Raw genomic sequence first — 27,500 nt, 5'->3', positions numbered from 1 at the left:
CAGCGCGGAGTATTCACACCTGTTGAAGCCTCGAGCCAATCAATAGTTTGTTCGGGGATCAGCAAACCGAAACTGGTAAAGTCTAGTTCGTAAAACTTGGTTTGGCCCAAATTGTGGAAGTAGGAAGTCGTTCATATTTTAAAGGGCCTTATAACTCGGGTTGAATAGACAAGTATAGTTCCGATCTTGTGAATTCTAGGAACGAGATGAAATGGGCGCCATTGTAGCAAACTATTGAAAAGGTTTTTTTTAACACGTAAACATCATTGCTGCTGTATTTTCTCAGTATTTTTATTGAATCCCCAGTTGCAAGAGCAGTAATTTGGGGAGGGAGGGATGTATAGAAGATGCAGTCAGCCGTTGGCCTGGTAGGTTCAACCTGTGAATCGGCTGGCACTGAACGACCAACAGATGCATAGGCAACAGTTTGTAGAACCCCTGGACAGTTTGCCCAGTGTATTGGTACAAGATTTTCTGGTATAGGTTTTTATTGTCCTATTTTGAAAGGTAAACTGCTGGTCAATATGCATAATAGGGTAGGGGCTTACTATCGAACTAATTTTGATATTTGTCTGCATGAAATCCACTGATTTCAACAATTCTTGAGGTTTCTTGTGCAAATGCTTTGTTGATGAGATCTGAGTACCACTTCCATCGACAATCTTAATTTGATAGTCCTGTTAGTAGGGGAGGGCATGAAGTATCAGGGAAATTATGGGGTAAAACAGGCTTAAATAAGAATAACGAACAAAAACAAAAATCTAACCCAAATATGGCTAAAAAATCGGCTAATGGAACTCTATGGCCATCCCCGCCATCTTTAAAAGTATGCACCAGCGTGCCAAAATTCGAAAAACTCTACAGGAATACAACACATCTTTCGGCAAAATCTACAGGATTTCACACCTTTCAAGCACCAAAAAACGACCTAACCTAGCTATTTACAGTGCCGTGACTAGGCGTGCCCTTCGGGCACTACCTGAGGGGAGGGTTGATGGGGGGCAAGCCCACCAACACCCCCCGGGATACATTCTCTTCACCTCGGTATGTACGGCAAGATAGAGCTACATCCATACTGTAAACAATAAACCAAATGCCTTTATATATCGAAAGACCGAATTGTCAATTTTCCTTCACTTCTTTCAGTCGGTAGTGGATTATGGGTCGCTTGTTTGGGGGGGGGGGGTACTTGATGCCCTTAGAAGTGGAACTTCGATAGTAATTGAGGTCTTTTTCTTCTTCGTTGCTACTGCAGTGTCTTTGGAATAACCTAGAATCGATGCAATGCTCAAAACAAAACATTTCTTACCGGCTCACTCACCAACTACCTGCGACTACTGTCAAAACTGGTGGCGAGAAACGTGAAAATACGCATGCGCAGAAGGTTCTTCTGACCGATTCCCATTAAAACCTGTATAATCAATCTTAAAACACGTAAATGAGATATAAAAACATTAATAAAGGTCTTTGAAGGCATAAATATGGAACAGCAGACACTGATGATTAGCAAAATATCCTTTTCACAATTGCACAGCAATACATGCATTAGTCTGAACAGTGCAGTAATCAGTTCTGCGTCCAGTCCAATGTTCACTTTTGTCATGAAAAGATGGACTTAGGCAAAATTGGGCCCTCACCTCTGTTCATTTACGTATAGCACCTTGGGGAAGCATTTGCACATATATTGCCGTAGAAGAAAAGTGTCTTGGTTTTTATCGGTCTATCGATTTATATAGTTTATATCTCCCAACTTAGGCACTACCTTGTACTGCATATTGTCCAAACTGCTTGGGTAATTGTTACAAAGTGTGACGCACCCTCCAGAGATGGTCTCAAAACCAGGGTATCATGCGACCCCAAAAATCCTGCCCAATCTTTCCTACCATTTTATTCCTCAGACAGGAGGACAAACTCCCCTGTACCCCCTTTTTGTTAGCACTTAGTGCCAACTTGTAGAAAATGGATATTAAGAACCCTGGTGGTAATTTGTAACTTGTATTGTAGAGGTTAGGAAACCAAACTGGATTTTCTCTTTATTGTTGCGGAGCCAAGTACAAGTAATGTCAGGTAACAGGTCGAGCGGCAAATGATGATTCTGGCTCAGGTCCAGCGATGTAAGCTCGGCCAGTATGGGCGGTCTCGAAGCAGGGTCTTGAAGACGCATACCGAGACGTGATTGGTTGACAACGGACACCTCACGGCCCGCCTATTGGACCACAGGCTCCCCCTGTTCCCGTGTGGCTCGCACAGCTTAGACCGACTTAATCTCTGGCACCCGAGCCGAGTTCAGCACTCATGATCCTTCACCTGAGCAAGACACAGCAAGCAGCAACAAGGCCTACTCCTAAACCCTCCCCTCAGGCAGTCACAGCAATTTGGATCAGTAAATTTTGTGATCAAGTTCGGGACTGAGGCTCGGGCAGGTGCATTTGTATTGTAAATAATTACTGTTAATTGTTACCGAGAGTGATGCACCATCCAGAGACTAATTCCCAAATTTAGCGTATCATGCGAACCCAAACACCCAACCTTGCCTTTCCTACCTTTAATTTATTCCCTAGACAAGGACTAATGGACTTAAGCTAGGGTCACACTGATAATCTTCTCTACTAGGATTAATAGACAGCTTCACTGACATCAGGTCAGCTGACCGATCAAAAACTGTAGCTGGCCAGACTTTGGCAAAGCAGTCTAGGGATCCTAGGACAAGAGAAAACTAGTGACACTAACTTTAGTCTGAGTGGTGATATGCAGTGGACATTCCATCATTAACCAGTAAATGAGGCTGCTGCAGCTTAAACGGCTTCTTGCCCTATAAGAACGTGATAGTGGGTTTATTGGCATGCCTTGACATATCCAGTTTGCAGGCTACATAAAGCCCCTAAAAGCTTTTGATAGTTTTTAACTAAAAAAAATAAATTGAAGACTTTACTTCACTTTAGGAGCTATTGCCCAAGTTTTACAGTGGAAATGATGCTGCTACTATTAGTGAGAAATAAGCTCTATCCACTGAGTTGACAGCTTGGGAAGGGTTGTTTGATGCTATCCACAATGTACGTATGTACATGTCACCCGGTAGGAATTGGTTAAGAAAGAAAACTGTGCTGATACATAAAATGATCCACCAAGGTAAATCGTACTGTTAGAAATAGGCAATTTATTAAACCAATGATTTTGCAAAAAGTGGATTTGTTGGAATGGTTAGCCAAGGTTTTAATAAAATTTGTAGTTAAGGTATACAAAAGGACAAGACTGACATAGAGAAAATTAAGAATTGTAGCATTGTAGGCAATTTAAAAATTTGTTCATTTCAGAATCAATCTAAAGGTAAAAACAAAAGCATTGATCATGGACTCACTTGACTGATGAATAAAAACATTCATAGCTACCAAATTAGAGTTGAAACTGCATATCTTCTGAATATTCAAAGTGTGGAATTTGAAACAATTTACTCCCTCCTGGAATAGATTAGAACCCCGAAAACATGAAAGAATAGCAAGAGAAGATTGCGGGATCCATAGCAAGTTTCTGCAATTCTGCTGAACAAAGCCAATGGTTCTTTTCGCAGTGTAAACAACACAGATGGGTGGGATGGTTCCTACCCACAGGAAATCACTGGATTCCAGTGAAATTTATGGGTATTGTGAATACTGCATGTGACTGTCCCCATACGCCTCTAACAATTGAAACAAGGAATGATAATTGCAAGGTTGGATGGCTGTGAGAAACTAAAATAATTTCATTGGTAAATCTATACAGCATGCTGATTCGCTAGACTGTCCCCAATTCCACGTCACTTTATTCAACAATCTATTTTACATTACACACACACTTTCATCAAATATTGTCTTTGGTATGTACTCTAAGATAAAGCTAAAGCTATTGGACCCCCTCCCCCCCTTATAATTTTTGCCCTCTGCAAGAATATAATTGTTCCCCTAGGTTATTGTCCATAGCATAAAGGTTAACCATTTTCTCTTTCAAAAATATGGGGGTGAAATGTGCAGTAATAGCTTGGTACTATACATATGGTGTGATACATGTAAGATTGTAAGCCATCTGTCACAACAGGTTTTCATTGAATTTGAATATAAATAGCCATTACAAGGGAATAAGTAATTTTTTAAAAGGTTGCAGGCCTCTACAGTACGGAATCGCTTGCCAAATATTAAGGAAAGTAACTGGAGTTGCACATGTTTCAAATGTATAACCCGCTTCCTGAATACACCATCATTAAAAGGAATGAATAAATAAAATGCTGAGGGCTGGGATGACAATGACTCTCACGAGACATTATTGTGAGTTGTGGGTGATAAGCTCTTGGTGGAAGATTAGGCTTTTGCCTCATTTCCACATGTAAACAAGGGTGGTAGAGCACCCACTCAATATTTTTGCCACTACTATTGGAGATAAACAATATTCATCCAATAAGCCAATAGTGTGGGACTGACTAGCTATGACTATGATGCGAAACGTCGTTAGGTCCATAATTTGTCATAGCAAGAATGGATAACAAATATGCTGGATGGGTTAAGATCGCATATTTAAGATTATAATTTTTCTGCTTCACATCATGTTGAGTGTTTTATATGATTAACCATTTTGGGACAAAAGCTTTCATCTACAATTTTTATTTTTGTATTCCTGAGGTTTGGCCCAACTGTCGTTTTTTTTAAGTATTGAAAAGTAGTTTTTGACCTAAACAGATTCTTTGATTAGACAATTCCCTTACTTTTATTTTTCATTTTCCAGATAAATTGTTGCAGTTTGACCACTCTTTGCTTGTTAGTCTGGATTCCTCGGCGAAAATGCCTGCTCCGGCTGCAGCACGTGAAAACAGTCCTGGCCCCAGCCGCCTCAAGAGCTTCAAAAATGCGGGGAAGGATATGGATGTAAGTATTAGCAGAGCAGAGTTGAAGCAAGATATGATCTAAATAAAAAGATTGTTAACTATTACAGAAGGTGGTTAGAGGGAAAGGGCAGTAGCATGGCTAGGTGAATCATACCAGATAGTTCCATATTCCCTACATGATATTTATGCCAGGAAATATGTTGGCAAACAGTTTTTGACAACTTTCACATTGTGGTAACCCATTGCCCCCTGAAAAATATGGGGTTCACTTGGCCTCTGGTTCAGGTATTGTGCACTGCTGAATGGGCTTGCTTCAGGGGCATTTTTTAGATAGTTGGTGTGTAGCACACACTGCTGCAAACAAAGTAAGTAATTTTGTTTGTAGTCAAGTTTTACATAGTGTTTTCTCTCTCTCTCTCTCTCTCTCTCTCTCTCTCTCTCTCTCTCTCTCTCTCTCTCTCTCTCTCTCTCTCTCTCTCTCTCTCTCTCTCTCTCTCTCTCTCTCTCTCTCTCTCTCTCTCTCTCTCTCTCTCTCTCCCCCCCCCCCCCCCCCCCCTCAGATATGATAGGCATATGATAGTAGGTTTTACGGTGTACAAGATTGAATGTGGTTTCAGGGATATATATATATATATATATATATACACACACATACACATACATATACATACACATACATATACATACATACATACATACATACATATACATGTATGCAGTGGTATACAAGGTTGCTGCCACTGTTGCCTCAGTTGACACAGGAGACTGAAATTTTAAAGAAACAATTGAATGTTATTGACAGGTTAAGAGATTAACTTCAGCAAAAGTGTGCCTTGTTTTGGTGCATGGCAGGCAAATGATTTGATAAAATTTGCTCTTTATACAGAACAAATGCCAGTTGTAGCATTGCACATTCCTCCTCCAGACACTCAAGTCAGCCACGACTTAAATAACACTTCATCTGTAGGATGCGTCATGCCTTGCATAAAAAAGGGGAAATGGGTAGATGTGACCTGGTCAATAGGGGCTAATGTTTTAAAAAGGACATTGGAATATGTTTATACAATGGCTTCCATTTTTATACTTACAGGAGATGCGCAGACGTCGCCAGGAAACCAGTGTCGAACTCCGTAAAGCCAAAAAAGACGAACAACTTTTGAAGAGACGAAATGTTGCTCTTGATGACCCAACTTCACCCCTCCAGGAGCAGAATACATCTGTAGGTTTTTGGCAAGAACTTGCATCTATTTTTTAATGATTTATAGATAATTTGTGTATTCACAAATTTCTAATTTTATTTTTTCTCCTTGCCAGGCTCCGACTATGTGTTTGGAAGAGATTATTAATGGCATCACAAGCAATGACACAAACAAGCAAGTCATAGCTACACAGTCCGCAAGAAAGATGCTTTCTCGAGAGCGCAACCCTCCCATAGATGCCATTATTAATGCTGGCATGGTGACACCTCTTGTTGCATTCCTTGATAGAGCTGACAAGTATGGTTAATTTTTTTTCTTTACTTTACTTTGTAAACTTTGGCAACTTGGGACATATTAAGCAATTTCTTGTGGGTACATGTTCTGTATACTAATTTTTAAATTTGTGCATATGACTTCTCAAGCACTCGTCTACCAAGGCGTTACTTGGTACGCATATAATATCTTGCATAATTTCCCTTTTCCTTGAAAGTTTGTGAAGATTTCTATTGCAACTAGTAATATTATTTGCTGACATTGATTACTTTATCAACAAAACTGATGATAAAGAATATTTCTGAAAATCAAGACAAAAGGTAAATAGATGCAAGATGTTAAGTGACTACTTGATGGTTTGGACCTGTCTAAGCACATTTTTAAAATACAATTGAGTGTACATGACATGCTTGTACATGATATTCCCAGCAAAAATTAAATCTCTTTAAAACTCAATATTTATAGCAATACTTAATAAAGATGGAGACCAGCTGGGCATCTTGTGCAAAGGTTTTGTCAAGATCTTGAGTTGCACATTTGGTACCTAGTCTTAAGTACAAGCCAATTGTTATAAAAGTTAAATTATATTTTTTGTTGTAATTATAAGAAGCAACTTTATCAAGTGTTATTTTTGCTTGAAATAGTTAGTTCATTAGTTTAGGGCTTCATCAATACTAAATATGAGAATCCACCCATATTCTGTGATCAACCAATGATTCCTTTAATTAATGTGCTTGTCTGTTTTATGGGAGAACCCATGTAACCCATCACAATAGGTAATCTAAACACTTTCCAATCTCTACCACATTCTCTCTAACACCTACCTCAGACTTTGTTCCTTGGACATCTCTTCTCATGAAAGCCCCTCTTCCTCCTACTTTCCCTACACACTACATCTTCACCTTCCCCTTCCTTTCTTTCCCCATTATCACTTGCACTGCATCCTGGATGCTTGATTGACTCCCTTTTGTCACTACTTGGACATAATGCATCTTTTTTTCCCCAACATTCCTCCTGATGTTACCTCAATCGTAGGGTACTTTTTCAACACACACTTCTCTCCTTCACACATTGTCTTAAATATCTTTTGTATATTTAGGAGTAGTTAACAAAGGATTTAAAGTAAGATGTTTTGAACAGGCATTTCAGAGGCTGTTGGTGGCTCTTTTTGATTCCTTGAAAATTTGATTTGAGAGGGTGAATAAAATTAATATTGATAAAAAGGAAGCCCATTTATTATGAAACCATAGTCTTAAGTTCTATAGTATAAAAGAAGAATCTATTACATGTTGCTTCTCATAACCATGATTGGAAAAGGGGGGGTGGGTCCTAAGTTTTTGGGAGAAATGTTAAGAATACAGTAATGTTGCATTTAGGGTAATTTATGAAGAGAACCACCTTAATTGTTTTTATGAAGCATTCACATTTTATGATATCACTATTTTACAGCCCACCTCTACAGTTTGAAGCAGCATGGGCCCTCACAAATATTGCTTCTGGGACATCAGAGCAGACACAGGCAGTTGCAGGTAAGGCTATGCATATACCAGTTGGTACAAACAGATTTGACCGTTTCTTTGAAATTTTTTATTTTAATTTGAATGTTTTTTAGCTTCAGGTGCTGTCCAGGCCTTTGTAAAGCTGCTGCGGTCACCTCACAGCAATGTTGCAGAACAAGCTGTCTGGGCATTAGGTAACATAGCTGGAGATGGGCCAGAACTCCGTGACTTTGTAATCAAAGCTGGTATTGTTAAACCTCTCCTTGAACTCATTGGCCCAGAAATTGAGGTATGTTTCAAAGCTTTTAATTCAATCATATGTATTACTTGATTAATTTCCAATATCATTAGTTATTGGATATAAATTAATTTGAATTTTGTTGCAGCACACATTCCTGCGTAATGTTACATGGACACTCAGCAACCTGTGTCGAAACAAAAATCCTTCTCCACCCTTCGAAGTAGTTAAGCAGTGCCTTCCTGCTCTCAGCCAGTTAATTAGCCACCCAGACAAAGAAGTGCAAGGTGAGCCAGGATTCTAACCTACATTTAAGTGTTAAGTAGAACAGATATTGCTTAAGTTTGAAGGAAAACCTAGTGTTGGAAATTAGGCAGTTGAATATAGGACAAAATATAAAAGGACTTTTTGGGGCTTCTAGCATGACTTGGTTAACCTATTCCCTAAGGTTGATATCCCATTACATCGTAGCTAGACACTCTTGTGCTGGAATGTCTCATCACATCATGCAGTCAGGCCTGCTCTAAGTTCAGAACAATAAATGGCTTTTTGATCATTTGGTCCAGGCTGTGGCCATTGAGAAACAACCCCTCAAAAGTAGGCTTGCAGCCCTCTTTTTAGCCTAATCTAAATAGTTTAACCCATTGAATGCCTGGATGACGTTGCAGTCAAGTCATGGAAAAACCAGTTGAGGAGTGAGTGACATGAACTTGCCATCTTGAGCAAATGTCAGGGTGACAGAAAATTCTTGCCATGCGTGCACAAAGCTCTTGTAATATCATTTGACTCGCTTTAAAAGTGGCTTTAGCATGATTCTCATAGCTAAATGAATGTGGAATGTAACCTATGTAAGCAGTGACTGGAAGAGTGCTGGCTTCAGGAAGGACTTCCCGTCATGAGCATTTTTCCTTGCACCGAGTTATTTACTACATAGTGATATGGAGTCTGTGCAAGGAAATAAGCTATTACCGTCTAGATAAAGCAAGTCAAAAGACAGATATAGACATTGGAAAATGGCAAAGCTGAAAAGGTTTACACAAAATAAATTTGATAAAGGGGAGACTTTTTTATGCTAATTGTAATGTACATAACAATGCTCTGGTCATTAATTTATTAACAGCATTAGTAGTTATAGTTTTAGTATTTTTAAGAGTGAAATTAGGTGATCATGATCTTTACTGATAGGCTCTTCAGTGGCTAAGTATTTATGCAGCCAGCTGTGTAAACTTTTCACGCAACAGTACTACTGTGGTTACTGCATTTTTTTGGCAGTAATGTTTTCTTTCCTTTCTTTATGAAGTGCTGCTGATAAGAATCTACAAAGATCCTAAGTATGCACTATGTTGCTGGGATAGTTTCCATATAGTTAGATTATTAAAATCTATTTTAATATGTACCTTTATTATCCAGCATTAAGTTGTATTAATTGGAATTTTGCATTGGTGGATAAATAACAGCAATTTGCAAAATTTCATTTGTTCTAAGGATTTTGAGATGGTCACTTTTAAAGGTTTTAAAGGTCATAAGACCAAAAACAATCATAGCATATCCACTATCAAAAAGTTTGATATTTCAATTTGATGATTTGTAAGAATAAATTTACCTCTATTTTTCAGCTGATGCTTGTTGGGCACTGTCATATTTGACTGATGGAACAAATGAAAAGATTCAAGAAGTCATTAATGCAGGAGTTGTTCCTCGATTGGTAGAATTGTTGAATTGTGATGAGCTTCCTGTTGTTACTCCTGCTCTTCGTGCCATTGGCAACATTGTCACTGGCAATGACTCTCAGGTATTGTGCAGTGTGTATTACTATGGTCAGTTTGTTTATAAGTTGAAAATATATTGCATAGATATACAAGATGTAGGGACTGACACTTTCATCTGTTTTCAGACTGATGTAGTTATAAAGGCAGGAACACTACCTGTATTCCCCAAATTACTGAGGCATCATCGTAGCAACATTGTTAAAGAAGCTGCCTGGACCATTTCAAATATAACTGCTGGCAATGTAGAGCAAATTCAGTCTGTCATTGAATTTGGTCTCATTCGACCAATTTGTGAAGTCCTAGAAAAGGTAAATTTTATTACTTGCTTTCATCTTTGTTATTAAATGTCAGACTGGTAGCTTTGGAATTTACAACTGACTGAAAATCTTTACAGGGTGACTTCAAGGCCCAGAAAGAGGCAGCTTGGGTCGTTACAAACTACACTTCTGGTGGCTCAACAGAACAAATTGTTGAGTTGGTGCGTCAGGGAGTCCTGCAACCTTTCTGCAACCTCCTGACAGCCAAAGATGCTAAAACCATCATGGTAGTTCTTGATGGTGTTGGCAACATTCTTCAGGTAAAGTTCTTTTTCCTACTACAAACTTGTTTTGATTTGTTCCAAGTCCAGTGTATTACAATTTAGTTTTTGCTACTAAACATGTTTAATTTTTCAGACGGCAGAAAAGTTGAATGAAGTCGATCGCTTAGGCCAGATGATTGAAGAGTGTGGGGGTCTGGATAAGATTGAAGAACTCCAGAATCATGAAAATGAAGATGTGTACAAAAAGGCTCTTGGCATTATTGAGAACTACTTCAATGAAGAAGTTGCTGACGATGTTGTAAGCAGTACTTCCAATGGCCAGGCCTATGATTTCTCTTCTGGCAGTAACTTGCCAGATGGAGGCTTCTCTTTCTAAATTCTTCCAAATGCAGGAGTGGTGATGTATGGAAAAATATCAGTGCCTTCTGAAAGAGGTATTCTTTGTAGCAGGTTGCTCGTTTTAATAAGTGCAGAATAATCATTGTAACTTCACACCAGCATTTGAATCTTTTTTGTTTTATTAAGAGTAGAATGCCATTTTTTGTTGCTATCAAAGCATTACATGGAAACAAACTATAAGTTGTACTGCCTAGGAAACAATGCCCAGTGAATTAATCCAATTACGGTGCCTGAATTTCTAGTCCCGGTTGTTCATGAAAATCCTGCTCTTTAGTTTTGCTATTGAACTTTTTAGGAGTGCAAAATTTTTATTAAAATGTACAAACTGTGGGACCAGGTACACTGAAGAATAGTTTTTCCTAGAGTTCCAGTGCAATGTACTTTTCTTCTTTTTCCTGTCATACATATTATTTTCATATTTCTATATCTTAAATAAAAATTTAAACGATTTTCACTTGTGTATTTTCAATTTCCAAATGTAAACATCATACAAGTTTAAGAATAGGCATGAGACTGGTACCTTCAAAATATGAAACATGATAATGTATAAGGTTTAATATATTGACCATGTGCTCTTTTATTGATTAACTTTCTCTAATCCTTTAACCCTTTCTATTATCCACATCCAAAGATGTGGGATCCATGTTGAAATGATTAAAGGATGGCTTTGTGCCAGTCATGGATGGGCCTAGGGATTTCATGGACACGGTTTTCCTGTTTAGTTGTCCATTTCTTATCCCTCAATGGTACCTTGAGGGGTGAATCATTTCTCCCCAGTTCTTCCACCAGGCATCCTCTTCTCATTCATGTATAGGCTCCCAACTTCCACCCTTGCTAAATGATGCTCCAAGGAATTTGCCTGAAGGGTTGCATTGAATGGGTGTTTTTTGGACTCCAAATTGTCTTGGCAAGATCATATCCTTTTTTGCTGAAGGAGTCGCCGCTGCCTACGACTCTTACAGGCTTGTATATCCTGGGGATCACACTGAAAAATGCACTATCTCCATATTACCCTAATCCTCTCAACCTTTAACTATGGCTCATATTCTGCCTCTGCCTCCCTTCTCACACCTTGATACAATCTATATTGCTGTCTTTTGTGTATTTCTAGGTGCCTTTTGATCCTCCAGTTGAGATCCAGTATAGTGAATCGGCTACCATCCCATTTTTGACATCGTGCTCTTTTCCTGAAGATCCTGTGCTCATTTTCACCAATTTTCTCACTCAATCCTTTCTTCATACCTTTGTTTACCTACCCTTTCCCTGCTCATAAGGACACTACTTAACCTATTCACTCATTCCTCATCATGCATCCTGTCCTCATTCTGCCCAAACTTTCCCTCCCAGTACCAATGTCTATGCAGATGGCCCTAAATCTACCTTGGATACTGGTTTTGTTGTAATCCTCTCCTCACTCGTGCAGTTTTCCCCTTCCTCCTGAATCAAGCATCCTTGTAACATAACTATATGCTATTCTCTCTGCTTTATAACGCATGTATCTATCCCCATCTTTATCGACTCGCATAACTTGATATCACTTGCACAAGCCATACACCCTATCAACTCCAAGCCAAGTCAGAAAGGTGAGACCAGTTTTGTTGTCTACAAGATAAAGCAGTCAAGTTATGCTGGATACCTACCTATATGTGATCTCTGGTAATGAAAGAGCAGATGCTGTAGCATGATCCACTGCCTTATCCACGACTCAACCCTGCTTTCACACATTCCAACCATTGAATACCCCCCCTCACTTCAAAATTTCTGTAATGTTGGTAATCTCTCTGATCAAGTCTGACCACCAATAAACTGCAGATTCCATCTCTCCTCAATCGCCCACATAACAGAACAGACGCTGAAAAACTGCACTTGCTTGGTTACATCCACCTCATGCCTCTAATCTCCAACCCACCTCTATGCAACTCATGCAAAGTTCCTCTTTCAGTCCCCCATATCCGACTACCTTGTCCCCACTTTACAGAAACCCGAATCCTTGTCTTTCCTTACTTATCCTCCATTCCCCGACCCGAACTTGTCAAACATCCTCCCAGAATCCTCCACCTTTTCAATTGACAACCTGTTCTTTCATCAGACCCAGAAATACCCTTCATTACATCACCCTTTATCCCTTCTAGAAGTCCCTATCCTACCCCCATTTACTCTTGCCTCTTTCTACCCCTTTCACAACATATCTTACAAAGCCATATAACCATTGAAACACTGTTCAAGTAAAGAACTCCTTTAATCTCTTTTTACCACAATACTTTGCTATATGACCTTTGATGTGTAACACACATTTGTTTAAGGCATTAACCATTAACCATCTGTTGCTCTTATATTTTACTACTGTGTGCTTTCTCTCGTATTACTACATGTTAGGACACTAGCTTTTGTGTCCTGAACAACCCTTGTATTCTGTTTGCTCTTCCGATAGTGCACGAGCTTGGGATTCAGATTTTACTGTCTGATTGATCAGAATGGCTGCAAAAGTAAACTTTGCAGACTTGTTTTAGGAAACATTGTTGGATTGGAATAGGAGGGTAATATTAGAGTAAGGGTCTCTAGGGGGAATCTTAAAGAATCGATGCCACTTGGCTGGGTTAACAATAGTACTCAAAAGTTATGTAGAGGTGGAAGTAATAGAAGGATGAGGGCAGGAGGAAGATGGACTGATGTGTAATGAGGTAATAGGGAGGAGGACAATAAGGATGAATTGTAGTAATAAGGGAGGAGGGGGTAGACAAAGAATACTGTGCAAGAGGAGGATGTTGGAAGAGAGGAAGGGGTATATTCTGAAGGTTGAGAAATGTCCTGGGTGAATGATTATGAATGGATAGAGTTGAGAAAGGGGTATTAGTATCAGTAGTCAGCCATGATCAAAAGAATGGCAGGGGTCAGGGAACCAGGTTTTCAATTGAATGCTAATTGAAGGGGCAAACCTTAATGCCTCTAATAAGGATGCAAAATAAAAAATTATTGGCTGTGGTGAGCCTGAAATATGCCGGGAAGTGAAGCAGTGCTCCTCAGGGTCCACTTGCCTCTCCAATGTTGTTCAGGACTACACAAAGCAGCCTTTCATCCTTTCAGCATGGCTCTTACACCTTTGGAAATAGACAGAAGGGATTGAAAAAAGAGGAAAAGGAACATTGGGCCTCAGTCCTTGTCTTCTATGCCTCCTCACGATGTTCATGTTACTGGTTAAAACAAATGTGCTATGATAAAGTATTTTGGTGAAGAGGGTAAATGAGTTACGGATTAGCACAAGGAGTGTTAGATGTCAAAGATTATAGTTTTATAGGATAGTATGATAGGGAAAAGGGTAAGGAAGGGGTGCAAATTATGTAAACGGGTATTAATAAAGGAAAAGGTTAAGGGTATACAGCTATTGGATGAAATGGGGTGTATATATTGTTGGGGAAGCTATAGTAACATTGCTTTAAGGAATACGTAAAAGGGCTGTTATGAAATAATCAAGAGAAGCAGCAGAAAAGTCTACAGGATGAGACAAGGGGACTGGGTAAGGAGGTGAAGTATCAGGAAGAGCCTCAGGAGGGGAGGAATTAGGAGAACACTTGCAACGGAAGGGATTTATGCGAGTATCCAGGTGGGAGAGTTAAGGAGTGTGAAGAACGAAAAGAGAATGTTGAATGTTTGATACAAACAAATGTGCTAGACATGTGAGGTCATATAGCACTATGGTAAAGTGTTGTGTCAGAAAGGGTAAAGAAGAGTTAAAGATTACGATAAAATGTGTCAGATGTCAAAGACTAGAGAGCATTAATGGGTAGTATGGTAGTGAAAAGGGGAAAAAAGGAAGTGAACTTGAGCAGAGATTAGTAGAAAGAGGAGGGTAAAGGAGGTAGGGCAGTTGAGTGAATTATAGTGTATCTGTCACTGGGGAAGGTATTGGGAAAATGTTCAAGTAAAAATAGAGATGGTTGTTCGAAAAGTAGAAGAATCCAGGGTGAAGGGAAAGTGTTAGATGTCGAAAACTAGAGGGTGTTCTAGGATAGTATGGTAACAAAAAGGGAAGAGGGAAGTAAATGAAGCAGAGCAGGGATTAGTAAAATGGGAAAGGTTAAGGGGTAGAGTAATTGAGTGAACTGCATTGTATCTGTCACTAGGGAAGGAATAAGGACATTGTTCAAGGAAAACAGGTGGCTGTTGGAGAAGAATTCGGGGGATGAGAAAGGGGAACTGGTGAAGGGTGAAGGAAGAATGTCTGGAGGGGAGGAGTCTGAAGGACACTATTGTGATAGAGGGAATTCATGTGAATATTCAAGTGGGAGCGGTATACAGGGTATGTTGGGAGGGGGCAGTAACGGGGATTAGGGGAGGTTGAGGTAGTGGTGTGTGCTCTTGGGTCATCTTTAGGAAGTTTTGGATGTCTTCAAGGGTGTCTGGAGGGAAATTGGGTGAAGAGGACAGAGAAACAAAGGTTCTCTTATGATGATGATAAGAGGAGATAAATATATCTGAGGAGCAGAAGAGGAAGGTGTAAAAGAGGGTGAAGTGGAATATTTTGGTTACCTGGTACGACAAAGTGAGGAGGAAGGGTAGGTATCGGGGAGGTGACATTAACGAAGAAGTGGTTGATATGGTTGGACATGGTAGAACAATCCGCCAATATAAACCTCATAGGGGGAGGCAATATTGATGTGGGACTTGTGCTGGCCTCTGGGACAAATAGTTGAACACTACTGCCACTGCATCATATTCAGAAAGGCAGGTAAGTAGGTCATTTTCACAGTCTGACCAGGGCCTGTTGTAGATAGAAGCAGCATTCTGGGGGATAGAAACAGTTCCAGTACAATTATTAAGAGAGGGGTGAGGTTTGACAAGAATGGGTTTGCCATCTAGGTCAGTTAGGGTAGATAGTGCATGAGCTTGGGATTCAGATGTAACTGTGACAAGATGTGAACAATCAAAGCGACTACCAAAGGTAACCCTGTCTACTTGTTTTTCTGGAGGCACTGTTGAAAGAGAAGGGTATTCTCAGAATAGGGGGCTGTGAGGGGAATCACAAAGAATCAATCTCACTTGTCTGGGCCAAAGAGAATACTCAGAAGGTTTGCAAAGGTAGAAGCAGTAGAACAAGGGCGAGAGGAAGATGGGGTGGTGTGGAGTGGAGTAGTTCTGTAGGGGGTAGGTCAATAAGGATGAATAGTAGTAATAAGGGAAGAGGGGGTTGGCATTGAAGAGGATTGTGCAGTAGGAGATGGAGAGGAGAATGTTGGGAGAGAGGAAGGGGTATTTTCTGGAGGTTGAGCAATAATCTTGGTGGGTGTTTTAGAATAGTTAGAGTTCTTAAGTGTCGAAGAGGGGATATTAGTATCAGTGGTCAGGGATGTGGTCAAAGGAGGGGCAGGGGTAAGGAAAACCATCAAAATCAAAATTAGATAGGCTAGTTGGTGAAGGGGCAAGCCTTAATTCCCCTATGGACCAGTTCGGTAACGCCTAGCAACGAGCACTTGGTGAAAACAAACCCTCGTTTGTTCAAAAAATCACTGCGCTTTGCTTACAAAGTCGCTGGATTTTTCTGAGAATTTCATTTCTTTGCGTGAAAATGCCAAGGAACTGTGTTGTTGTTAGTTGTTCGAACCACAACATGATGGGAAAGGAAGGTTTAACCTTTTATATATTTCCAGATTGCGAAAAGAAACCTGAATAATGGAAGTGATGGGTTGGCCTACAGGCCATGAACGCTGATGGGAGTGCTTGGGCACCTGGTGGAAAATGTTTACATCTGCTCAGAACATTTTATTGATCTACAGATTACACCTTTTCAAATTCCAGACAGATAATCACTTTCAAACTCTTGTCTATCTGCACTACCTATCAAGGCCAAACAAGATCAACATTGTCGACATTAGGTTTTGGCAGTAGTCATATATTCTAAAAAGCACAAAAGTAATTCTATTATTTTCATTTTATTCCTTTTTTGTAATAAATTGATTTATCATAATTTATATTTACAAGCAAACCATCCCTGGATCCACTTCACCCAGACTTTATGCCAGGTGCCTTCAAGCACTGTCCATTAAATGAAAACAAAGCAGGTATACAGTTGCCTGTTGCCTTTGTCTGAGATGTCATATGGTCCAGCAGAAGAAACAACTGAAGAGGACTTATCTCTTGAGATCAAATTATTGAGGAGAGAGAAAAATGCATTGTGCTCTTTTAGGCCTATACGTGACTTCATTGTCTCCTTTGTATAAACACCTAGCAAATGGGAAGAAAAGTGATGTTAGAAAATGACACTAATTTCACAGAAAAATACACTATATAGCTAAACATCATACATTACTGCAGCATATTATGTTATTATAAAATTATTATCATCTGCTTTATTGATAGAATAGTCGTAGATTTCAGAATATTCAATTTTAGATTTCGGTATGAGTACTCTTTTAGCTACACAGCTTCTAGTTTTGCTTCATATCACCTTTTCGCTTTGGTTTTTGAAGAATCAAAGAATTCATACGCCATTTTCCATCACGATTTTAGCGAGGTATCCGAGCGACGGGCTTGTTTTCACCAAGTGGAATGGTGACTCCGACTCATGACGTCACACCGAATCGGTCTATTAAGGGTAAAGAATCTTCATTACTGGCCATGGTGAGCCTGAATAAAATGGGGAAAAGAAAGTCTACCTTTCGGGGTCCCATAAGGGGTAAGGGTTAAACAATTAACTAGGGAATACCGTGCCCATGGTTCCCGGAGTCCATCATGACTGACACAAAGCCTTCCTTGCATCCTTTCAGCATGGCTCTCACACCTTAGGAATGGGATAGAAGGGAATGATATGGAAGAGGAAAGGAGAAGAAAAGACCAAACAAAATTAGTTAAGGTGAGGGTTGAGGCCCAAGGTGAGGGGTGATCCCCTACATTGGGCATTGGGGGAAATGAAAATAAATCGTATAACAAGAGGTCATGAATAATACCACTTCTTTGGTACACTTACATTTATTCATTATACACAAATATATAGGAAAATACATAAAATAATGTCTTATGCAGAGGACATAAAATAAGTTTGGACATATTTTGTGACCAAAGCTGTTAAAACTGTACATTAATCACTGCCAGACAAGACTCAAGAAGAGCATGGTGTGCTACCACGCTGAAGTACAAAGAGCAAAGGAACAAGAAAAAATTGTAAAAAAGCTCTGAGGTTTTATTGTCAGATTGCTTTTGGTTTCTTTAATAATTTCTTGTTTGACTTTGTTTTTCTCATTTTACAAACTATAAACAGACAACAATTATTTGAGTAAGGTGAGCATGATTTAAAGTACAGCACTGAGTCATCACAGAAGTGCAAAAGAGACAGAATTCATATAAATGCATTTACAGTTGCCAATTTATGCATATGCTGCACTCTACAAGTAGCATCTAAATAAATAGAAAACTTCAGCTTTCTGTAAGAGTATCTTACGTTGCAGTAATGACTGAGTCAAGATCATGCTCTACCACACACTGCTTTACCTCACTGCTGCAAGATGCTGGGACACAGGAGTCAGGATAACAGGCCATTGTCTTGAGAAAACTTGACTGAACCTTTTGTCTAACCTGTTGTCAATTTGGATGGATTCAAGCAAGAGAACACATGCACAGTGAAGAATCACTGAGGAGGAATGTCAGTGACAAAAATACTTGTGATATTAACCATGTTGTACAGTACATGGCAGCAGTGGGAAAGATGCTTTCATCCTTCCCAAGCTCAACTGACAAACAATGATTTCATCTACATAACACTGATGCTATAACACTGCCCCATATATGTGGCAGGATCTCAGTAACACTGCTTCATGTATAGCAGGTTCTCATTTCATACAAATACTGTACACAAACATTATGTATATAAACAAAGATGCAGTATAGTAACTTTGGCAAAACTAGGGTTACCTATTAAATGCTGAACATGAGTAACAATGATTTCTTTCAGTAATTATGCCTTCTCATTACAAGATTATATATATATTTTTTTTAAATTTTCACATGTAATATAACATACCAAAATTATAGTTGAAATGCAGGGATCTATAGTTATATCTACATAATAGTCATCATATTTTTTTCCACAAAAGTATTCCTAATGCCATAAAGTCTGAATGCTTCTCATGAAAATATTGTGTAAAGAAAATCTTACTAGACATATGCTAATGACTTGTCTTAACTACCATTTCTACTTACAAAAGACCTCACTTTCATAGCACTTTCACAGTAGTTTGACATAGCACTGGCTGGAAAGAGGACTGAAATCTCTATTTTACAGCAGAGATCATATAAATTATGTCATGGATATTTCAAATCATCCAATTTGCATGAAACCTAATAGGACCACTTCTGTCAGCTGACATTCTCAAGCTTGCTTCTGTATACACCAACTTTATATTGACAATAATTGTACCATCCTATCTGAATTTCAAATAATTTGATTTTCCACAGCATACCATAACAATCATGCTGTATTTTTGTGATACCCATAGTCCATAAAGTTTATATATATATAAAAAAAATGTTAGTATTATCAATACTTAATGTATTGAACATATAACTAACATTTGCTTGTGCTGCTACATACCATAGAATCATATATTTTTAGTCTACTTCTATAAAAAAGAAGACTTATCAAGTGTCACCACATTCTATATAGAGCCAATAGCTTTTCTTAAAACATGAAAAAATAATTGCTCAACTTAGAGTTAAATTGAAAGAAATTCTCACAAACACAATTTAAGGAATTATGTTTGATGACACGATTTGTGCCTTACTTTGTGCACAGATCCAGTTCATAAAGATAACATTTTGTAAGCAAGCCACATTGTCACCCTAGTCAAAAAGGATTATTACACTTAAATATACTTTGGTAAACCTACTCTGTTGATTTTACAAAGCATTACAAGGAATACTGCATTAACAACACCTAATATGTGTAACACAAGTTCAGACTTTTTACAGTAATGCCCCATACTTCATCATAATGTAATGGAACTTGCCATTTTCAAAGCCATAATATCCATAGAACATATCAAATTCACATCATTCATCCGCTTGATATTAAAAGATTGAATAAATATGATAAAACATTTGTTAAACACATACAATCACTAATACAAAATCAAGTGCTTGACTGAAAACTTGTAATTCAAGCTTCATTCATAAATATCTAAGTATCTCATTCAAACCTTTGCAAGAACTAATTCATTAAGTTAATGTATTCTGTGCAACAACACAATATTTTCCAACACTTCCTGAAGAAAATAGAAAATGGCCAGTATACTTTACCAAATGAAAAATACCCTCAAACAAAAGTTCGTCCACACTAGTACTCATACAAATGTCCAGACATGCATAAAATGTTCACCTTGCCTTTTTTGTATCTAACATGAAATTAACAAAAGAATCAAATAAGCAAACATCTTACCATAGATCTCATATACATTCCAATGTCATGATGACTTGCCTGACCTATTTCACATAATTCAATCATCAAAACCAAGAAAATCCATATTCATTTGTACTGCACTCTTTCAACACAGGTACCCATTTCACAATCTAGCGAAGGAATGCTTTCGAGTTAGTGTATGACACTGTAATGCCACAAAACAGTCATAACTAGAGACAGGTTCTACAAGTGCTGAGGTAGCTTGTCCTCTAGATTAGTGCATACTAAATGGCTACTCGTTTCTTACATGTGGATGTTGGTGCCTTTGCTCTGCATCCTAAAATCAAAAACTGTAATAATCATTTCTTACAAGATATTTAACAGACCAAAACTTTATAATCACCATAAAGAAGAGCAATGAATCATTTACAGAAAGCATATACATATAATTTTGGAAACAATTACATTGCAAACATGAATGAAAATAAATGGTCATTATACAATTAGTTACAATAATAAAGGTAATGACAATGATATGAGAATGATGATGATAAAAGAAATCAATATGATAATCATGAATACTAATAATGATGATAATGATAATAATAGTAATAATAATTATAATAATTTAATAATAATTATAATAATTATAATAATTATAATAACAATAATAATAATAACAATAATAACAATAAAAAAATAACAATAATAATAACAGAAATTCTAATAATAATGATAATATTATATATGATAATAATAATACAAAATAACAATAATAATGTAAATAATAAAAATAAATAACAATATCAATGAAAATCAATTACACTGATAATGATAAAATAATAGCAAATAATAAAAACTTGCAATAATGATAATAATGATGTGATGATGATAATGATAATCATAAAAAAACACAATAATAATAATATTTAATACCATTACAAAAGACTAAACTTACGCAAATCATGACCTAAAAAAAGATGAAAAAATAAAAATAAAAATAATAATCACATTATACAATAACACTAGTACCTACGCAGCAGCAGGACTATCAGCATCACTGCAGCCAATCCCAGTCGTCTCCGTCCCAAAGTGTGAATGGAAAATCACAAATAAAAAGGCTCTTCCCATTCAAGCTTTGATTGTGCTCTTTTTCTTTTTCTTCTTTTTTTTCAAGCCACTAAAATCTAGGACAAACATTCATCTAATTCATATATTGTCCTAATGCAGTGTTGCAAGGATACATATCTGGTGGTCACAATAACAAGTACTGATAAGAAATATATAGCTAGTTAGTTACATAATCATTATAATAATGAGTTTTCATAATTTCACACATAATCATCCTTGACAACTGTAACTGATAAAACAATGACTACTCTATATCATCAATATTATTACAATGGCAATAACAACATAGGCAATAATAACTAAAACCAACTTTCCAATTATAAAATGATACAATTACAATGCTGAAAAATGACCAAATTATCATGATAATAATAATAATAAAGAAATAAGATTATAACTACAATACAATATTACAGTTATAATTATAATAATATAGTTATAACACTAATGAAGGTTGTGACTGGTAGAACTGATATGATTATGAAGATAATGATGAAGCTTACAATCATGATCAAAGAATAATGAAAAAGAAATAATGATAATCAAAATAATAATAAATAATAATAATAATAATATCAATAATAATAATAATAATAATAAAAATAATAATAATAATAATAACAATAATAATAATAAAACAACAAATACAAAACAATAATAACAAAGCATAAAAACAACAAAAACAATAATAACAACAAAGCGAACATAATCTATATTAATGATCATGATAGTTAATAATAATGATGATAATAATAGTAAATCATAATAACAATAATAAATACTAATAATAAATCATGATAACAATAATAAATAAAAATAAATCATAATACTGATAATAAATAATAACAACTAATTTCAATAATAATACCAATACTAAGAATATTAAAGATAACAAAACAAAATATTAACTGCTTCAGGTATAATAAGATAATCTGTAATTAAAAAAAAAAGTGCAAAAATGGTACTGAGCAAAAGCATAAACATGAAGCTCAAATATAAATATATTGCAAATACATTCACAATTTCTTATAACACATGTATGTATAAAACATATGAAGAGAGAAAGAGAGAGGGAATAAGTAGGAAAATCAAAGAGAGGAGGCAAGACAGAGAAGAGAGAGACAGTGAATGAACGAGGGAGAAAAGAGACAAATTGTGAATACAAATAACTATGTTCTTTAAGATTTCTATAATTGTGCGCTTATTTTGCTGATGTGTCTGCATTTGTAAGCTTGCGTAATAAAAAGAAAAAAAGAAAAAAAAAAAAAAGTATGAATCTTCTTTTTCTACAACCATGTAACAGAATCTTGAAACAAATAAACCCAAATGACATGTATCTATGACCTTATGCATTCATGATTAGTCTGGTGGGAGCCCCTCTAGGTTTCCAAGTGAATACTGCTTTGGCTGTAGAGGATGCTTGTCTGTCTGCAAAAAAGAAAAAGCAAATACAACATAGGAGAGGAGAGTGAATGTGGTCGGTGGGTGGTGATTAGTGGGTGGTGGGTGGTGGTTGGTGGGTGGTGGTTGGTGAGTGGTATGTGGTGGGTGATGGGTGGTATGTGGTGGGTGATGGGTGGTATGTGGTGGGTGGTGGGTGGTGGGTGGTATGTGGTGGGTGGTGAGTGGTGGGTGGTGAGTGGTATGTGGTGGGTGGTACATGGTGGGTGGTGGGTGGTATGTGGTGGGTGGTGGGTGGTATGTGGTGGGTGGTGAGTGGTATGTGGTGGGTGGTACATGGTGGGTGGTATGTGGTGGGTGGTGAGTGGTATGTGGTGAGTGGTATGTGGTGAGTGGTATGTGGTGGGTGGTGAGTGGTATGTGGTGAGTGGTATGTGGTGGGTGGTGAGTGGTATGTGGTGAGTGGTATGTGGTGGGTGGTACATGGTGGGTGGTATGTGGTGGGTGGTATGTGGTATGTGGTGGGTGGTACATGGTGGATGGTGGGTGGTATGTGGTGGGTGGTGAGTGGTATGTGGTTGGTGATACATGGTGGGTGGTATGTGGTGGGTGGTGGGTCTTGAGTGGTGGGTGGTGACTGGTGAGTGGTGAGTGGTGGGTGATGGGTGGTGGGTGGTATGTGGTGGGTGGTATGTGGTGGGTGGCGATTGGTGGGTGATAGGTGGTGGGTGGTGATTGATGGGTGGTGGTTAGTGATTGGTGGTTAGTGAATGGTGATTGTTGGTGGGTGATGGTGATACTGGTGATTATGAAGACAGAATGATGATAACAAAGGTAATACCTGATAAAGATGGTCAAAATGGCATCACAGTCCATATCAATAATAATAAAAAGAGTGACATAATACAGTACAGATAGCAATCATAAATGTGCAGACCTTAATGATAATATTAAAATCATAATACCTTCATTAGAAAAGAATATCAAAATACACACAAATATGCGTGTAGCTAAACCTTATTACAAGGGCAAAAAGGGAGATATTACACACCAGGAGGACATTAGGGTTCCTACGCCTCTGTTTCTCCCTTCAATCGCAGCCGAGCAAAATCTTCAAAAATGATGTCGTCATCTTGATCAGCATAACAAGTTGTGCCATCCCTGTTATAAAGAGTAAAAATTTTATGAAATGTTTTGTATGTGGTAAGATACATTTTTACATACAAATAAATCTGCCAGAATACTAAATTTTGTACATGTGCCCATTTCTGCAACATTTTTACTCTAATAAATAAGTACTCCTCTTCACATATACTGACAGTGACTCACACAAAAGATAAACACACAGAGGTATAGATAAACAGATACGCACAAATTCTCAAAGAAGATACACTAATCAATACACTGAACCATTAGTCAACATCCCACAGCACAAACTCAGAAAAGAAAACATTAAAGCAAAATATAATTAGCAAAAAAAAAACAAAAAAACTTTAGTAAGAAATTAAAAGTGTAAAAGGATGGAAAACAAAGCCCCAAAAACAAGTTAGCATGCAGTATGCAACCATCAGTTAGGTAATTTCTTTCATAATCATAAGAGGTATAACTGAAGTCGTATTTACTTTTTTTTTTTTTTTTTTTTTTTTTTTTTTGTGTATGTGTGTGTGTGTGTGTGTGTGTGTGTGTGTGTGTGTGTGTGTGTGTGTGTGTGTGTGTGTGTGTGTGTGTGTGTGTGTGTGTGTGTGTGTGTGTGTGTGTGTGTGTTATGTTGGTGATGGTGTGTGTGTGTTATGTTGGTGATGGTGTGTGTGTGTTATGTTGTTGGTGATGGTGTGTGTGTGTTATGTTGTTGGCGTGTGTGTGCGTGTGTGTGTGTGTGTGTGTGTGTGTGTGTGTGTGTGTGTGTGTGTGTGTGTGTGTGTGTGTGTGTGTGTGTGTGTGTGTGTGTGTGTGTGTGTGTGTGTGTGTGTGTGTGTGTGTGTGTGTGTGTGTGTGTGTGTGTGTGTGTGTGTGTGTGTGTGTGTGTGTGTGTGTGTGTGATATGTTGGCATGTGTGTGTTATGTTGGAGGTGGTAGTGGTGCATGTATGTGTGTTATGTTGGTGGTGGTGCATGTATGTGTGTTATGTTGGTGGTGGTGGTGGTGCATGTATATGTGTTATGTCGGTAGTGGTGGTGTGTGTATATGTGTGTGTTATGTTGGTGGTGGTGTGTGTGTGTTATGTTGGTGGTGTGTGTATCTGTGTTATGTTGGTGTTGGTGTGTGTGTGTTATGTTGTTGTTGGTGGTGGTGGTGTGTATGTCTGTTATGTTGGTGGTGAGTGAGTGTGTTATGTTGGTGTTGAGTGTGTTATGTTGGTGTTGTGTGTGTGTGTTATGTTGGTGGTGAGTGTGTGTGTGTTATGTTGGTGGTGAGTGTGTGTATTATGTTGGTAGTGAGTGTGTGTGTTATGTTGGTGTTAGTTGTGGTGTTGGTGTTGGTGTGTGTGTGTGTTTGTGCGTGTGTGTGTGATGCTTAGGCAAATGTAAGACATTTTAAGACCTGTGTCAGAAAAAGCTCCTTTTTAAAGACTTTTTTTAAGACTTCAAATTTCCAAAACATTATTCAAGACATTCTAAGGCTTAAAGGATGTACAGGAACCCTGGTATGTATGTATCATGTATGTATATATGCATTATATATGCATTATGTATGCATTTTATTATGTATGTATGTATTATCACCATTAGGAGCTAACGCCGACGGGGGCGCATAGCCACGTCCACCTTTTGCTTTTGCTATTACAAAAGGCCTCAAGATGAAACTCCAGGTCACTGGATAATGTCTAGGTTTCACTACTACAGAGCAAAACTAGCATTATCAGGGCCCTGAAAACCCGTAGCTTGGTATGTAAACCTCACTGTGACTTCAATGTCCTCGCCGCAAGCACGTACCAACCGAACAGGTTCTCCTAGCAAGTCCCCAAAGTCCTGGATCTTGGTCTTGGTCCAGGAGACCTTTAGACCCAAGGGCTTCGCTTTATTACTAAATGCATGGAGAGCCACCACTAGGGTTTCCAAAGACTCAGACAGAATAGCAACATCATTGGCAAAGTCAAGGTCTGTAACCTTAACATTGCCCAGTGTTGCTCCACAATGATTTTGAACAGCAGCTCTGCCTAGTATACAGTCCGTGCAAGTATTGAAAGTGTTGGTGCAAGAACACAGCCTTGCCTCACTCCTGAACTGACAGGAAAGAAGCTCAACAGACCCCCACCACACTTTCTTTCTTTTCTAATTTTACCTACTCCACACAAACTATAACTTAATTAATTTTATCTTACCCCATAATTCATTTGATATATGTTCATTATTTTCTACAAAGCTGCCCCAATATAATGGTCTCTCTATTTCTGAAGCAGACAATTGAGTGCTTAACCTTGAAGGGGCTATGGATATCCCAAAAGAGTCTAAGTTTATAGTCCTAAGACAAACATGTCGCAAAATTGTTCACAATTTTCTTGAAGAATAATTGTGACATTGTGACATTGCAACTTCCCTAAAACTGGCATGAATAAAAAAAAAAAAAAAAAAAAAAAAAAAAATCCATGAATCTGGTGATAATTTTCATCCTAGTGTATTAAATAAAAGGTGAATGACCCATAGCTTGAACACCACTCCAATCATGTAATATGACTAGTAGCATATCTATACAAATTCTCATTCATATAGATATTAATTTTCTGATATAATTTTTTTAGTCTGATTATTAGAAAAGAGTACTTATAAATCCTACAGACAAACATCATGTGTCTATTTGGAGATAAGACTAATCAGTCCAACAAGAATTCATCTATATGAGGTATGGTTATACACATACACATACACAAACAACATGCATATATATATATATATATATATATATATATATATATATATATATATATATATATATATATATATATATATATATATATATATATATATATATATACTTATACTTTCTAACCATGCATGTTCCACGCGTGAACAAAGTACCCACTCCACAATTTCCTCTTCTTTAACAACCATGAAATCAACAATCATGTCAGAAGATGGCAACAGAGTAGGTGAAGCATTGGCGCTTCTCTCAGGAATGCTTTCACCCACATAAGGGTTACTGGTAACAGGATTGGAAGAAACCCCATATCTCTCATTCTCTGCTCCTTGTCTTAATTTCACTATGGCTTGGTCTAACTTGATTTTCATGGCCCCAAAGAAAGACTGGACTTTGACGATTCTGTCCATTTCTATGGATGCATTTAGATCAGATGGTTTATCTTCTCTTGAAGAATTCCTGCAGTTCCCAGTTGTAATAAAAAGGTGGAGTTTGTAAATCTATAACCCTGTATATCTATTGACAAAATGCTTTTAATATGAGCAATAGTAAAAGTACAATGTAATCAGAATGCATACAGTATTACTATTACAAGCCAGGCACTTGATACATGTCTATTTATATGATAGATAGAATTGAAGATAGAATATGACTAACCTGAATTAGCTCAGCAAATAAACATCAATAATAATGCTTTCACATACATCTACATCTTAGCATGCCATTGAAGTGCAGTAAGAATGAATAAGCAGAAGGAATATGGTGCTCATATAAACCTGATTTTCTCCATCATAAACAACTTAGCATCAAACAGTTCTGTATTCAATCTCATCATCAAACCACCTCCTTGTATCTGACATATCTAAGCAAATGCAAGAAATAATCATTCACACACTGATCATACTTTATGATGAATCCCTCCTTGTATTCCAATGAAATTTTCCATACCCAACAAAAA

General features: G+C 37.6%; 2 protein-coding genes across 11 annotated transcripts in view; one reads left to right on the top strand and one right to left on the bottom strand.

Moving 5' to 3' along the window:
* The window catches only part of Pen (karyopherin subunit alpha), a 13,998-nt gene extending 2,774 nt beyond the window's left edge, over nt 1-11,224 (top strand). For 3 of the 4 annotated variants that reach the window (XM_070127904.1, XM_070127906.1, XM_027364407.2), the window contains exons 2-11: nt 4,753-4,892; nt 5,943-6,071; nt 6,167-6,348; nt 7,774-7,853; nt 7,937-8,112; nt 8,210-8,348; nt 9,678-9,853; nt 9,956-10,138; nt 10,225-10,407; nt 10,505-11,224. In XM_070127904.1, the coding sequence (XP_069984005.1) occupies nt 4,809-4,892; nt 5,943-6,071; nt 6,167-6,348; nt 7,774-7,853; nt 7,937-8,112; nt 8,210-8,348; nt 9,678-9,853; nt 9,956-10,138; nt 10,225-10,407; nt 10,505-10,747 (1,575 nt within the window). In that variant the 5' untranslated portion in view covers nt 4,753-4,808 and the 3' untranslated portion in view covers nt 10,748-11,224. Of the gene's footprint in view, nt 1-20; nt 76-4,752; nt 4,893-5,942; nt 6,072-6,166; nt 6,349-7,773; nt 7,854-7,936; nt 8,113-8,209; nt 8,349-9,677; nt 9,854-9,955; nt 10,139-10,224; nt 10,408-10,504 lie in introns of those variants that run through there. The other variant, XM_070127905.1, reaches the window with a different exon arrangement.
* Nucleotides 11,225-17,717: 6,493 nt separating this feature from the next.
* Nucleotides 17,718-27,500, bottom strand: part of krz (beta-arrestin protein kurtz) — a 134,611-nt gene continuing 124,828 nt past the window's right edge. For 6 of the 7 annotated variants that reach the window (XM_070127912.1, XM_070127907.1, XM_070127908.1 and 3 more), the window contains 2 exons: nt 23,739-23,848; nt 17,718-22,714 (listed from right to left, as the gene is read on the bottom strand). In XM_070127912.1, coding sequence (XP_069984013.1) covers nt 23,758-23,848 — 91 coding nt within the window. In that variant the 3' untranslated portion in view covers nt 17,718-22,714; nt 23,739-23,757. The remainder of the gene's footprint in view (nt 22,715-23,738; nt 23,849-27,500) is intronic. The other variant, XR_011398886.1, reaches the window with a different exon arrangement.

This window comes from Penaeus vannamei, chromosome 12 (assembly GCF_042767895.1).
Source record: "Penaeus vannamei isolate JL-2024 chromosome 12, ASM4276789v1, whole genome shotgun sequence".
In the NCBI taxonomy this organism is placed as follows: domain Eukaryota; kingdom Metazoa; phylum Arthropoda; class Malacostraca; order Decapoda; family Penaeidae; genus Penaeus; species Penaeus vannamei.
The sequence above is the reverse complement of the archived record's forward strand: the minus strand, read 5'-3'. Positions and strand labels throughout refer to the sequence as shown.